At 36.9% G+C, this 16,153-nt stretch overlaps 2 protein-coding genes across 3 annotated transcripts in view; one reads left to right on the forward strand and one right to left on the reverse strand.

The window, feature by feature from the left end:
• ADCY7 (adenylate cyclase 7) overlaps positions 1 to 4,758 on the forward strand; it is a 121,914-nt gene extending 117,156 nt beyond the window's left edge. The window contains exon 27 of the mRNA XM_054048816.1: positions 32 to 4,758. Coding sequence (XP_053904791.1) covers positions 32 to 178 — 147 coding nt within the window. The 3' untranslated portion in view covers positions 179 to 4,758. The remainder of the gene's footprint in view (positions 1 to 31) is intronic.
• The window catches only part of BRD7 (bromodomain containing 7), a 38,776-nt gene continuing 24,382 nt past the window's right edge, over positions 1,760 to 16,153 (reverse strand). The window contains exons 12-18 of one of the 2 annotated variants that reach the window (XM_054048821.1): positions 14,556 to 14,667; positions 11,293 to 11,349; positions 9,841 to 9,949; positions 9,498 to 9,641; positions 7,827 to 7,970; positions 6,516 to 6,583; positions 1,760 to 4,270 (exon numbers count right to left, since the gene is read on the reverse strand). In XM_054048821.1, coding sequence (XP_053904796.1) covers positions 6,519 to 6,583; positions 7,827 to 7,970; positions 9,498 to 9,641; positions 9,841 to 9,949; positions 11,293 to 11,349; positions 14,556 to 14,667 — 631 coding nt within the window. In that variant the 3' untranslated portion in view covers positions 1,760 to 4,270; positions 6,516 to 6,518. Of the gene's footprint in view, positions 6,584 to 7,826; positions 7,971 to 9,497; positions 9,642 to 9,840; positions 9,950 to 11,292; positions 11,350 to 14,555; positions 14,668 to 16,153 lie in introns of both variants that reach the window. The other variant, XM_054048820.1, reaches the window with a different exon arrangement.

Consider the following 16,153-nt stretch of genomic DNA (forward strand, 5'->3'; position numbering starts at 1 on the left):
ACAAGAATTTCACTATTTCTGTTTCACTCAGGTTACTGAAGAGACAAGCAAAATATTACAGGAACTGGGATATTCATGTGAATGTAGGGGACTCATTAATGTCAAAGGAAAGGGAGAACTAAGGACTTACTTTGTGTGCACAGATACAGCCAAATCCCAAGGTATTGGACTGAACTGAGTCTGTAATGAAGTTTGTCAAAATGTATTTTGAGCCACCACTTCCCTTCTGTGAAGTCTTAGAATTTCCCTCCTTATGTGAAGGAGATTATTCCAAATGTATGTGTACTAATGGTTCCTCTGCATCTCAAAGTAGGAGAGTGACTTTAAAAGAAGTCTGAAAGTGCCTAGAAGCAATTGTTGGACTGCCTGTTTCTGGAATAATTTGAGGATTTTTCTGGGAATTGTCTTGCAGCATTTCCTAATATTTCCTTTCCTACATGCAATCTGGGAGATTAAAGGCCTTAATAGCACGTGCAGATGCACTATTGAACTAATTTCCCAGTTAAAACAGATATTAGGAAAAACTTCCTGACTGTCGGGTGGCTAAGCACTGGAATAAATTGCCTAGGGAGGTTGTGGAATCTCTGTCATTGGAGGTTTTTAAGAACAGGTTAGACAAACACCTGTCAGGAATGGTCTAGTTATTACTTAGTCCTGCCTTGAGTGCAGGGGATTAGACTTGATGACCTCTTGAGATCCCTTCCAATCCTGTACTTATGATTCCACTGCCTCATTCTTTGTTAGATCTGCTAGCAGTGTGGCACTTGTCAGAGACCTTAAGAAAAAGTGACAGTACATTTGGACCCTGCATATATGCATGATCTTTAGTGCCAAGCTGTTTTCAAGACAAAAGACTGCTGTATGCGGAGAGGCGGGGAATACACAGGCGAACTACAGTTTATTATATGGTGATTATACTCTAGCTCCTTTTGGAAAGAGTAATTGCGCAATAATTCACGTTCCCCTGTCCCTTGATGACTTTTCTACAAACTCATGCCTCCCCCATACCTATAACTTACATTATGTAAAGCCTTTCTTGATCAGCAGTTGTACAGGAAATGATTTTTGTCTGAAGTTGGTTCAAAATACCTCTATTATGGATATAACCCATCTTGCTCTCTTTACCCTATACCAAGGGACAAACCATATTTCATTTCTTAGATGAGATGAAAATAACTGTTTTAGTACGTATTGGAAGTAAGCCACTTTGACCTTCAGAATTAGTCTTTTGACTTTGAAGAAATCCAGACTATTTCCAGAGAGTGAAAGCCCATTTAGGGATGTGCATGTTGTAGTGAGACAGTAAATGTTAGCACCACAGAAATGTGAGTATTGCATTCACTGCAATCATGCCCTTTGACTGTATGTATTTATACTGTGTTTTGTGAGGTTCTCTTGTTTAGTTTCCATTGCCTGGATGAGACCAGCCAGTCCCTCAAACTGCTGACTTGTTTCTGAGGTATACAGAATTGCTATCCCAACTTTTTTCTCATCATTAACAAAATTTGCATTTAACATGTTAGTCAGGATTGGTGCTTATGAAGGTGAAGTATAAACTGCATTAGCCAGTCAGGCAGGATACCAGCAGCTGATGTGCAAACTTCCCTTACCAGATCTTTCAATGCACCTTAATTCTGACCTGCCAGCTATCTCCTGCTCGGACTTTCTCTTGACAAAAAACAGCCACTCAAATTGTGTCGGTTTCAGAGTGGTAGCAATGTTAGTCTATATCAGCAAAAAGAACGAGGAGTACTTGTGGCACCTTAAAGACTAACAAATTTATTTGGGCATAAGCTTTCATGGGCTAAGACCCACTTCATCGGATGCATGCAATGGAAAATACAGTAGGAAGATATATATACACAGAGAACATGAAAAAATGGTATTACTATACCAACTCTAACGAGACTAATCAATGAAGGTGGGCTATTATCAGCAGGAGGAAAAAAAAACTTTTGTAGTGATAATCAGGATGGCCCAATGTGTAGTGTTTTTGTGATAAAGGCAAATACAAGACCAAATTTATTTATTTTTCCAATTTGTGACCTGAGGCAAACTTGAACCTAGGTGGCACTTACCCCTTTGACAACCTTTCCAAACTAATTACCTACGCCTCTGTTCTCAGAGCTGTGCATGTTTCTAAACATTTGACATGTCTGATATCTTCAGAAGTTTGTCAGTGTTCTCAATACATATTTTTTCCTGTTATGTTCTCTGTGGAATTAATGCCCTCAACATGTTTTTCTTTTGACCATTTTGCACTAGCATTCTTTAAAGGGTTGGGACAGCTCTGGAAATAATAGCTAATCAAACTGAGCTCCATATTGCATAGGTTCAAAAAAACTTGAGGCAAATGTGACTTGGGGCCACTATTTCTCTGTAGAGTAAGGATACAGCTGATCTTCAGCATTTTACCGCTCGTGAGGTGTGTATCTCACAAGGAAAGTAAAGATATAGATGTACATTAATTTTTAAGAAAAATACAAGTATTCAGCTTTAGGCTTTAGAACCGGAGCACACAACATTTTAGTAGTAGGACCAACATGAATAAGGAGTACATCTTTATTGAAATTCTTGGCAAAAATTTTTTTTTGAACTAGGTACAATCTGATATACTTTATTATAGCTATTTTACGATAGGTCAAATAAAAATGTTTTTTCTTTAATCTGAGTTAGTGCAATGAGCCAAGGGACAAACTTTCAAAACAGGATAGCCAATATGGTGTTCATTCAACTTGTATTTTGTGCCTCTAATTACTCTGTATCTGTGCATACGTTTTGTATGCTCAATTTAGGTAACTGTTTTATATATAGCACAACCCTGAATTTTATCTGATTGTCCTATGCGATTCACATGTCGCTGGCTGGGTTTGTTTAAAGCCTTGCTCCTTTTAAAAGACAACACAGGTTATAAAACTAAAGGATTTTATTATTTAATATTACAGAAGGATGTGTGAAAAAAATCACTTTTATAGTGGAAATGTTTCATCATGGCCTGCATAATAGAATCATACTCCTGAGAGCTACTCCACTTAGTTTATTCCAGGGTGGGTGTTAGTTATTTATAGTAAGTCCACTTCTATTTGTTTAATGTTCACATTTTTCCTTTAAAGTTTATTCAGGTGAGTGTAATTAGTTTTAGCTATGGCTTTAAATTTTCAACTAACAACTTTCTACTATACATAATCATGTCAAGACATACTCCTACAAAACTTGGGTTGTGAGGAAGAGATCTTTCTTTCTGAGACACTAACAGCCGGTGTTTAATTATAAACATTTATCAGGAAAGGATTTTTCCCCCTCCATTCCCTGTATATATTGTGACTAGAAAGTAAAGTGGTTAAAATAAATCCAAGTGTTATTTTGTTCAGTATAAAGTGCTATGTTCAGATGATGATTTATTACACCACCCAAAGCAGCATTTGCTAATATTTCAATTTTAGTATGAGGGCATATGACTCCAAATGGTCTCTTTAACAAGCGTTGTTGCCTGCACCACTGCTGTTTTCTAATTACTGTGTAATTTCTTGGAAAGTGCCTATGTTCCATGACAGGAACAAATCTGAGTAATGTCCTACTGTGGCGTAAAAACTTAGTTTTTAAAGCCTTAGTGGGGGGGGGGGGGGTCAAAACTACTTTTGCTGCAGTCTCCTACAGGAAGTAGTATATTAGACAACTGTAGTTTGAGGTTGGCTGTTTCCTTTCTGTCAGCAGATTCATAATATATTAACTAGTTTAATACTTAAACTTTGTGCTAATAAAAAAGGTCAGTATAATTTAGTATCCTTTTGTATATTTCTGTCAAATAGCTTTCAGTTCCCTATTGCTTTTACATTGTGTATTTGTGATGGTAGACATTTAACAAGCATGTGTTTTGAGATGTTAATTTATTTTGTTTTTATAAGAGGCTTGAATGCTTCTGAATAGAAGGCTTCATTCAGCAGCCTTTGATACAGTACTTCAGTTTGACAGACCATACTGCCTCAAGATTTTGAATCATGAAGTTCGCTTATGGATAGAGCCGGTTCTGAAATGATGGCACTGTCCACAACAGTGCTAGAGATTTAGATGTAATTAGGATTGTGGAACTAAACCCTATCTAACAACATTCTGAACTGCTTTGTATTGCTATTCAAGCTAATAACATGCTGCTTGGGTGTAGCTTGGTCTCAATTACGGAAGTGGTGTAAAGTATTTTTCAGTAGCTTGTAGCTCTTGGACTAGATGAAGTAGGATTGTCCTTCTGTTGCCGGTTGTATTGCTGTATGATCTGAAAGGGACATTATCAACTTAAGTCATACTGCTCTTTGAAATTTTGTAGAGTATTTAACAGCACTTTGTATCCTCAATTCACCTTGTTAGATGAAAGACTCACCCACAGAAACATTGGAAAGTGAGTGTAAGGCCATGAATATGGTAGGGGGGACGACACCTGGAGTGACTTAATATTTTTTAAAATGATTAGATTGGGTGTGAGAAGGGTCATTTCTTTGGCTAAAGTCTTAAATGGAGCCTTAACAATATAGAATGCTTTTACCAGAACTGTGAAACTTGCCTATTAGGACTTTAAAAAAAAAAGTCTAGAAAATTGAGGAATTATTGTATTTAAAAACTGAAAAGTCTTTAAACACAAAATGCCATTTTATCTAATTTAAAGCTGATGGTATACTGTAACTTTTAATGATGGAGTAAGTTATCTACTGCACAGAAAGAACAAACTTTTTTTTACTTTAAAATAAAGACCTTTCTGAAACTTTGCTTGCTTTGTAATTATTTGTTGGAATGTAACATCTAAAGCAGATTCCTACATGAGCCTTCATATTTTTTCCTTCCATATTTCATTAACCTGTAATGCATCTTGAACAACTCAGTGCATGTAAGAGAAATCTTCACTTGAAAATATGTAGTCATGAACTCATGGTTGATCTTTTGAGAACTGGAGAGTAGTTTCTCTAATTTATCCAGAGTGGGCTGAGGCCTCTAATCTCCTACTGCACTATGTATCTAAGCAAATACTCTAATTTAGAGTATGGAGTAACTGCATGTCTAGCCATACAGCATTTCTGGTAGAGCTGTCAGAGTAGAGCACTTGAACACTCCAAAGTAAATTCACACAACCACTTAACTTCAACCATCTACCAATTCACTTAGATCATGTGCAGCCCATCTCCACTAACTGTGTAATTGCTGATTAGGTGCCCTTCAAGTATTTCCTTGTCAAGATGGTTGAGGGCTGCTGGGAACCTGAGACAGGTATGAGACAAAAGGTGAGAGGGGAAATTGTATTCCCAAAGTAAAGAGGAATAAACAATGTATTATTGCAGGACTTGGGAAAATCTGGTGGCTGTGAGAAGGAGTGGGCCCATGATATGCAATGACAGTGCAAACCTACCTTGGGAAAAGAAGCGGGACATAATTAATCAGAGTGATGCTGGGGGCTGGCAGGTCTCACTCATCCTCAACTTAGTCTACTTTGCTGACTAAGGATCAGTGGAGAATGGCAGCCATTAAAATTTAACTGGTACAGTATATACTTTTCTTGTCTCTCTCCCACACCAGCTCAGCGATTCCAACTGATTTAAGGATGTCCAGCTTCATTAGCAGGTACTTCCCAGGTGACTATTTTAGCGGAGTCCACAGTCTGGGAGTTTGAAACTTAAAGTGGTCAAGCCCTCTTAAAGTTTATGGAACCTTTTGGCAAGAGATTTGTTAATGTCACTGTTTAATGACCTTACTCAGAAGAGTAATCCATTTTGCCTATCTGACACTTGCCCTATAAATCGCATCTTGGCTAGTCATTCTTAACCTATAATCCTGATAGCTGCAATAAGTAGCAGAAACATCATCACTTTTAACCAACTAGAGTTTTTATAAACCGAGCAAGGTCATGAAAGAAGCCTAGGCTACATTTATACAGCCTCAATATAGCATCTTCCGCTAATTATCATTTAAATTACATCAGCTTCTATTTAGAAAGCTGTATCTCCTTTGCGCCCATGAAGGCTGTATACTTATTCAAAAGGAAGTTTGCATGCATTCAAGTGCTGAAATTTTCAAGTGGGCCCAATCTGAAAGTTTGTAAATGGCTCTGGAATATTGCTGGATAAGTAGTGGTATAGGCAGATCATTATGTAGCCACAATTACGTTGGGCTCTAGCCTCTACAAGCATTTCAGGCTCTAGCCCTTTTATTATTGCAAAGAGAACTTTTTCAAAATATAAAACTAACATTCATGCAGCAAGAGACACCTGAGGCTGTAGATAGTCTGATGTATTCCTTAAAAATGATGAGTTAGTCCATCCAAATTCACGATCAGATGTGTATGCATTAGAAGTAACTGATGTCTAACATGAAACCATCATGACCTTTGATTTAGTTTGAGTTCCAAAATTTAATAGACAAAATATTTCCTCTAACTCACAATGTACAAATGTTCAGTGAATACATCCTGAACAAAATTTAAATCTAGTAGTTTAATAGGACCCAATAGAAATATATAACATAAAACAACTGACGTTTCAAATTCCAATTGGACCAGATTCATTTCCACTGAAGGTGGCAGCCTTTTTAGATTCTTGACAATCTGAAAAAAAAAGTTATTCCACACAGACTGGTCAATTATCCCATTCAACATCCCTTAAAGATGTGTATACTAATTCCCTTACTACTCCTGAAGTCAATTTCCTGTGTCAAGCATGAATCAATCAATTTATGCAGTGAATCCACTAGTATTAAAGAGTTAATAATTATACTAGGATATTAAGACCTATTTCTAGCTCTATTCCTGTTAATAGATGGGGCATTACTCTTGCAGTGTACATCACCATAAATATATTATAAATGTATTGATCTCAGAAGTGTGAGTAATTGATGTCTGTTTTTCATTTAAGAAATATGCAAAACTGCTAGAAAAGTTTGCCTCAGAGTAAAAACTATCAAGAAATGGTTTTACTTTGTCACTCAGTAGCATAGCTGAATTAACAGCTATTACAAACGAGGGATGGTGTGTACAGCATTGTACGCTATAACACGTTACACTATTCATTGTTTTTTCCTGCTATTTGTGTACTAAATATTTTTTAAACAAGACTGATCTAAAAATACTAAATGAAATTGAAAAACTAGCATTTAATGCGGTGTCCAGGTTGAGAAATCTGCTCATTCAAAAAAAGTCAGAGTTTCTGTTGCAGTGTCAAGATCCATGTTACCTTGTATAGCCTAGGCCATAAAAAGGGAGGTATGTATTTGAGGCAAACAAATGCAATATAGTATAAATATAGTAAGTTGCAATAGAAAACTTTAGTGATTTCATGACTGACTTGCCAACCACAACATGACATTACTGAAGCTTAAATCTTTAATTCCTGTTCTTTTCACTATTTTTCAGTATGTGGCAGCTTTATAACTGAGCACCCTTAAATGGAAAGCTTAAAAAAGGAAAAATTCTCATGCATACATGCCTAATTAATATTAAAAATGGTTAAGAGCAGTCAACCCAATTTTTTCTACAGGTGCTGTTTTCATCTTCAGTCAGCTGTGCAAATGCAAAAATCGCAACATGCACGGACAGGAAAACTTTTTTTCACTCTACTAATTTAAGTGGTTGCACCAATTGTACACTTTTCTCTCAACAAAAAAGTTACCTTTGGGCTGAGAACTATCATGGCAAATTTCCACCCAAAAATTATTTAAAGAAGAAAGAGAGAGAGAGACCAGAAGTTGGGACTCCACCTTAACTTCTGCAGTTGCTACCAACAATACTACAATGACTTGCAGATGTAGTTTTGCTCTACTGCAACACATGTCTAAATTCACTCTATACTCACCATCTGTTAAATCCACAAAGCTGGCTTCAGTGTCCGGTACAGGAACTGAAATTCCCATTGCTTTTCGGATTCCATACGTGCTTACAATGTCGCCTGGAGTCACTTGTTGCGCGAGTTCTTTTAAATTATTGGTCACTCTCTCCGCTAGAAAGTGACAATAATGTAAATTCATTTTGTGTTTTTACAAAGTGCCCAGAAGAGTTGAAGTCTGCCTTTCAGCTACAACCGCACAGCTGTAAATAGTATTTAGCTTTGGTGAATTTGTATTTATATAAAAACTAAATAAACTCCTATAACAGCATATAGCAGAGACATCTTAATGTCACTCAGACAGTTAAATCTAGTGGCTCTTTGCTCCTCCTTTGTTGCTCTTGGTGTTACAGGGGAGCAGAGGGGCATTAATCATATATAAAGGCACTAGGAACCAGAGGGAGAGAAAATGTAGCATTTTCCTTGAACATTCCAAAACTGTTACTTACCAGCAGACTCTCTTTTGGGGTGGGGGAGAAAGGAAGAGGAGATGAAACAGCTCCTTACTAAGCCTCCTTTGAGAAGCAACAGAAGCTAGGCAGATTTAAAGCACAAGGCAATGCTGCTTCAAGCATCATTAACTGTGTGCCCCATATCAAAAGAGTCACAGTGCAAGCTGCTGGGGGAAAACCAATGACAAATGACCCTGGGGCGCTCAGGGCACTGATCTTTGGGTTTGGGTATTTTGCCTTTGGCTCTCAAGCCTCCATGTGAACTAGAGGCCATGTATACTGCCCCTTTTCACTTTCAAAGCTGTAGTTCTCAGATCCCACAGATGTAAAGTACTTCATATAAGCTATTTTTTTCCCTCAAGAAAGGGAAGATTTGGTCTACTTTAGACTTGCATGGAATTGGTAAGATATATGTGGCTAATGGAAAAAGAAATGCACTACAAGAATGCACAAGAGCTAAAAGCCTCTCAAACTGACATGACATTTTAGAATTAAGCTATAATTCTCATATAGTTACTTGACCTTAGCTAACGACAGAACACTTCACACTTGTACAACTGTTTAGATGCATCGCACACAATAACCCAAGAAGGCAGTTACTTTTACAGATTAGTAATTTCTAAATAGGGAAATAAAGCAGAAAGGAGACTTGCTTCAAGGCAATATCAGAGTTTGGATTAGTACCCAGGCCCTCTGTATTGTGCTTATACCACACTTCTGAGAATTTGACACTAAAATAACACAATCCTCATATGTACAAGGTTTTAATAGCATAAGCAACTAAATGTTAGATGTTAAAAAGTTATGATTGAACTCTAACAATCCAAGGTGGTGCACTGCATATCAATTGCAATCTCAACTGAAGGAGCTGGAATGCCACTATCTGAGACAATAATATTCAGAAGGAAAATCAAACAGGAACCACCTGATTAAGTGCTCCTTGGCAAGAATTGACAAGTAGGGCCCCAGTTGTTCTGACTGTCCTATTTTAACAACACTCAACAAATTCACCTCTAGTTTCACACTAAAGATTACAGGTTTGTAAAGATAACAGTTTAACCAAAAAGTCACTCTTCAGGACTTTCACCTAATGTACAAATTTACTAGGAAGTTCTTTACCTGTAATAATTTTATACAAATTCCAACTGACCTAATTGTTTTCTAAACACCAATTAAAAGTTATACTCACCCAGATGCATTTCTTTGTAAGATGGACCCAAAAGACAAATCATATTGGGAGGTGGTTTTGTACTCAGTCGTTCATTTTGAGCATCTTGGAGCTCTCTGAGTAACTTCGTGGTTTCATCAAGTTTCTTCTGGAAGATTTCAGCCTCTGATTGATAGAAAAGCCCGTGTCAGTGAAAGGAGAAGGAGATATACACACACACACACACACACACACACATTCATTCATTCACAAACCAATTACAGGATAATACAAAATATGCCTGAATATACCATGGAATTGAGATTGTGATAAATGTCTTTCACAAAAATAGCACTTGCATTCCTAATTGCAGTAGAGTACTTACCTTCAGAGTCAAATTCCTCTACATGAATTCCAAAATTTGTTACTGCTTTCAGTGCTGTAAGCCTATCGTTATTAGAGTCCAACTTGTTGGCCGCATCTGTTTCTATAATCTGCAAAAAAGCAGCAAATACGTGTTTAAATGAAATTTTTAAACAATCCATCCAGAATGCTTTTGCAGTCTTCTTAGTGTATGCGCAACGTGCCTCAGTTGGCATGTGACCAGGATTCATCACCAAATTTGGTGTGCTGGTTGTATCAGTAGCTTCCCTGGCTTGGGCTGGGAACTGACGGGGAGTGCGACGCAAACGTTGATGCATGCCACCGCTTTTGCAGTATGTAAATTAGAAAACTGTCACAGATTGGGGGACTGACTAATTTAGATTTACCTCATTTATTCTTCACTTCAAAGCAACAACAATCTTTTACTGTTCTATAGTTAACTATTCCATCCCATTTATGTATTTTAAGAGTTGCAAGTATCCAGAGCGCTGGGCACACATATGAAACCATAATGTATGAAACAAACATACAAATTATGACAGGTTTCAGAGTAGCAGCCGTGTTAGTCTGTATCCGCAAAAAGAACAGGAGTACTTGTGGCACTTTAGAGACTAACAAATTTATTAGAGCATAAGCTTTCATGGGCTGTAGTCCACGAAAGCTTATGCTCTAATAAATTTGTTAGTCTCTAAGGTGCCACAAGTACTCCTGTTCTTTATACAAATTATGACCAGCCTTCAAATATAAACTCCTCTTGAACCCATCCCACAACCCCCATTCCACCACCCACCCCCAAAAGCCATTTACCATAATAAGCTGAAGATCAAATAATTTGGGCTCTGGAGCACCAGAAGAAGAAGAAATTCCAAAGTACGGTCCATTTGCTGAAAATCCTGGCTCCAGCCCCCTCCCAATTGAACAACCAGTGCTTAGTTAAGTTCCTCAGCTGATTCTAATTGGTTCAGTAATGCAAGGAGACAGGCAGTTTGAGGTAACCAGGCCCTAAGCAATTTGGGGCACTGGAGGTTTAAAATCCATATCTTAAATGGCACAAGTTTACGAATTACTGTAGAATGTTGCAGGAAAATACTGACTCCTGTAATCGAAGTTCTAAATGACACACAATAACAAATATAAACTTGTGCATGTCTCATTCTGTGCATTGTAAACGTGGAAGATTTTACTTAAGAATAAATGCTTCAGGTTTTTCTGTCACACAGATGGATATCAAAACCAATCAGACCTACATTCTGATGTGATTTACACCTTTTGGACTTTATCCTCACAACCTGGAATCCAAAAGAGTTACAATAAAAAGCATGCAGTTTTGCATGGTGGTAAATAACATCTGTTTATATAGCTGCACATATTTCTCCAGCTTTAAGCTATTTTGCAGTTAGGGGTTAAAAATGCCTTTTGGAGTAGCTGCTTGGAAAAAGATAGAAAATATCACCTCCACATCTTTTATTGTATCACTTCTTCCATGCTGACCTTCTGCATCCATCATTGGCTGAAATTGGGAGAAAGAGTATTTAGTATGACATTTAAAATGAGTTCCTATTTTAAAGTAAAAAGCAAAATCAGAACCTTACAATGGGATGTTCATAAATGGAGGGAGACGAAACAAGTGTTATGGGTTTTCATTGGAACAAAAACTACACAGTAGTCTTTTCGGAGAAAGCATTCCTTATATTTGTCGTGTACAAGAAATTAGCAGTAAGGGGTTTTCCTTCGATTAAGTTCCTTGGAACAGGCTAGTGTAATTACCACAATGACAATCACTTCAGTAAATATTGCAAAATGTCTTCTATTATCCACTGTGCAAATTCCTTTTTGGACCAAAATTTTCCATGCATGATCTCAGACCAAAACGTTTTTTTTGTTTTGGGGGTTTTTTTGTGTGGAAAATTTGAGGAAAATTCCTTTCTAAGTTAGAGACTGAAACACATGTTCTATTCCAAAAATTCTAATCATATTTTTCTTTCGTCTAAAGCAAAAGTGACTGAATCCTGTAAGTGGTCCTGAGATAATGTCTCTGGGCTTAAAGAAAAAATTAAAACTAAATAAATAGTAATTCTGGACAGAGGTTCACTGTCCAGTGTCCACGGGTATGAAACTGACTCATTTGCAGCCAAAAATTATCTTCAGTCATAAGGGCAGCCAACAATTTTTCAAATGTTAATCATATAATTTGTTAATACCTCAGAGCTATGAACTCCCCATTCCTTTCAATGGTGTGAAACTCTAAAATAATACTTTAAAAAGGGGAATACAGTTAACTACACCGATTTTTTTGAAAGAGTTTCAGCTAACTCTGGGACTGTGGGGAGCATTTTGTTTCCACACTTCCTTCCTGCCAAATCAGCCCTTCTGGTTGGTGATAACATTCAGCATGAGCACTTGCTAAAACTTCACAGGGATCAAGGAGGATCAGATGGTTAATGCTTATCATGTACTAAATAACTAAGTATTTAATTAGCAGAATATTAATTCCCTGCCCCTTTATTCAGATCAAGTAAGGGTAGGAGAATGACTCATTCTCGTAGGCTAGCGAGATGGGCTGCTGCTAAGGGTACACTAAACTTTCAATGGAAACAGAGCAAAAACCTCCTGCTCCCAAAAATGTAAAACAAATGATACATACTATACTCCCTTACCAGTAAAGACAAAAGAAGATTGTGTGCAGATTCTACAGAGACCATTATAATAGGGAGGGGCAAGGACTCGGTTCATTTTGCAAGTTTTCACTTTGTTACAGAGCCAAATTGTTTCCTATGCTGGAAAGGAAAAAAAAAGCATAAGGGACAAAAGACATGCCACTCAATTTCCACCTCAACTTTTTATCAAGAGAAGGTGAACCCATCACTGGGGTCAATTCCTGACTCTGCTAATACCATTGGTTCTAGGGCACAATGCCAGAATGAACAGCAATCTGAGTCTTTCCTGACTGCAGAACTGAATATCCCCAGAAGAGCTTCATTAGATCTGGGGATGCACCACAATCAGATCCATTATCCTGCTTATGGAAATGGAAGTGACAGTGATCTAGTCCTATATTTTCCTATTGTAAAGACACAGTCATCATAATATAAAGCTGTGATGATGGCTGGCTAAACCCTGCAGAAAACTGTTTCCAGCCATTCACCAACAGCAGAGGCAAGAATCCTCCCCTCCCATTCATCTCAGAGGCTTGTGCTTAACTGTGACTATTTAAATATTATAAGGAAAGGACAATCTTTTTTTCTTTAGAAAAGTAGAATTTAAATTAATTAATAGTTACATCAATGCAACATTAGGGCTCAACATTACAAAAAGAGAATGCACTTCCTGTACGTTTTATGACATACATTAAATACATTCAACTGCCCATTTGCAAAGCAACAGTTGCACATCTGTACTAAGTTAGCATTGTTACAGGAGCCTTCACTTCTGCATTTCCCGGCTTTTATTATAACTGTCTTTCTGTAATGCTGCATTGGATGTTGTAGTATAAAAACTGTGCTTGGAATGACTGCATACAAGTGGCAAAATACACAGTGTGTTTTACTTGTGCTATAGTTCACAGAAGAGCAATTTTAGTTTGTCATTGGCTTTTTGTACTTCCTTTTTATAAAGCCAGGTTCACCTTAGTATCATGAATCAAACCACACAGACAGAGGGACGAGTAAAACTAGAACCAGTAAGTTGTGAAAGCATCTAGAACTCCTCTAATGCCTTTTCTATGTGTCATAATGATCAAATTTTAAAGTTCTAAACATCCTGGGAAGAGACAAGAACCATATTGTATATTTAATCATCAGCTAGCAGGCTCAGCTCTTCAAAAGTTGTTATGCATACAGAACAGACTATACCTGTGTTTGCTGTCCATCTTCTAAACTCAGGAACTATTCTGCTTATGGTAAGTTACTACTACTTACAAAAATTAAGTTTGAAAATGCTCACCTGAAGAGTTTCAACTGTTCGCTGTGGAATTATTTGTTAAAAAAAAGTAATTGACAAGTCTTGTGTAAATTTATACTCATGTTTTATCAGTGTGCACTCTGTCCATCCTGTGGTTTTATATAAAGTTGTGTAATAGTTACGTGCTATAAGGTTATAAAAGTTACTGTGTACAACAATACATAAAGCTGAATCAATTTTTGCAAATCAAGATGGCATAACTGCATTTTTGCCTTTGGAAAGCAGTCAGTGTTTGCTACTCTCTCTCTTTCCAGCTTTTTTTTGCTGCAACCATCTTCTGGAAAACCATACCAGTTGTCAAACTGTTATGATGAGATTTGCTTCAGAACGTGAGTCTAATTGCACAGTCAATTTCCTGCTTCAACCTACTTAAGTTACTTTGCTGGAAAATACCTCCAACTATTACATGTTGACTGTTTTCCCCCTCCCAGCATTCTCTAAAACAAAGAGTTTAAAAATGCATAGGCATAACTAGGGGCATATGAAATAATTTAACAGTTAGGATACACAGGGTTTAACACATTTCAAAACCCATTAATTTGTCAATCATCGACTTGAGGGTGGATGCATGTTAATTAAAACGTGATAGGACATGTCTAGACTAGGAAAATGGATCATGTTCAAAAACACATTAGCTAAGAGTGAGAAATGCCAGTTTCTAAACCACATCAGCCCAACTGGCTTCAGAACTTTTGATTTTTGTTCTTTTCTCGAGATAAAACAAGCATCAGAAAGTTTCCAAATTACAATTCTTACCGTTTCTAGTTCTCTCAGAGATCTAGAATGTCCCCCTTTAGTTAAAACATCCAGCAAACCATCAGCCATTACACATGGGTAGTCTTGAGACTTTGCCAAAAAATCATGAATACTGAAAGGTAATTACAAAGAAATCAATTTCACATCAAGCATAGAGGACAGAAAAAAAACCTGTAAATGGTTAGTATGTCAAACCACCATACTGAACTTTGAAAATGCTGATGATAGAAGACTGGCAAGGGATTCAGTCTAACCGGTTTACTTTTTGTTAAAATAGCCAAGGCTTTTGTAGCCTGTGGACTAACTTAGATTCCCAACTAGCCTAAAATGCAACTGAATAGTGCTTTAAGGAGAAAGATCTCAAACTGCAATCAGTTTTGATAATCATTATTGCTATTGCACTTCTTTAAACAATTCAGATATTTGAAGTAAGCTATATCATGGAGTATTAACAAGATTAGAAAGTTTTCTAATTTTCTTTCAGGAAATACTTCTAAAGCACATCAAGACAAAGGTGTATTCATAACTGTATCACTACTCCATGAGCATTTATTTGAGCCATTAGAATCAAGGGTGGCTATAAAAGATGCAATTCAGTTACAGCCATTTTGCTCAGTACAACAAATCTGATCATTATCATTTCAAGCACTATATACATTATATTTGAAACTGAAGTTTGTGTAGCACTGAGATGTCCCATAGTTACCACCATGGTTCATGAACTGACATTTGACACCAGTAGTAAAGGTGCCTCATGTCTAACACAATAAAATCAGATTCCTTAGAAGTAATAAAAAGTATTCTGTCTAAACATATGTAGCCATCAACATTATTCTTCAGTTTCTGAACGGTATTAAAGCAGGATGGCACATTTTCTAAGATTTCAAAAACACAATGGTTTTACCAGTGAAATAACTGCGGGTGAGTGGATTTTCATTTTTTATGAACATCTTTGTACACTAAGCAACTATCTAGGGACTTCTACCAAGCATATCACCATTGCATCCAAGTGCAAAAATACCTTTAGTAAGTATTTAACAATATAAGCATACAGAAATATAGTTAACTGAAAGAAAGTTAAGTTCGGATGCTACTAGGGTAGGTATGAAAGTGAAAGCCAGATTATTTTTGAAGTCACTCATTAACTATCTTATTTATACAATGGGGGGGAGGGGGAAGAGAGGGAGAATTTAGTAGTATTTTAAAATTAAACATGCAGATGTCCCTCAGACCTTCTGCATATTTATATACTTTGGATAGATAGCTTTAAAGATTAGCTGTTAGAAAAGGTTTTGTCTTATTTTAAAGTAGTTATGGAATTACACATTGTTGGATTATGGCAACTAAGCAAGTCAGTACAAAGATGACTCATTTATTTGCACAGAGCAATCGAACTGGTTAAAACAAGTGAAAAACTATCATAATTTATGGCAGTCTGAAGAGCCTGAAAAATACAGTCTTCCAGCATCAGTCAGTGTTACCTTTGCAATGGAGTTTTTGATTTCATGCACTTCATGCATAAAGAGTATCAAACTCCTTAAGATTGCTCTTCTCTTGCTAATGGCACAGATGCATTGTTATTAAAGGAGCTATGTCTT

The sequence above is a fragment of the Malaclemys terrapin genome, chromosome 14 (genome assembly GCF_027887155.1).
Source record: "Malaclemys terrapin pileata isolate rMalTer1 chromosome 14, rMalTer1.hap1, whole genome shotgun sequence".
Taxonomy (NCBI): Eukaryota; Metazoa; Chordata; order Testudines; family Emydidae; genus Malaclemys; species Malaclemys terrapin.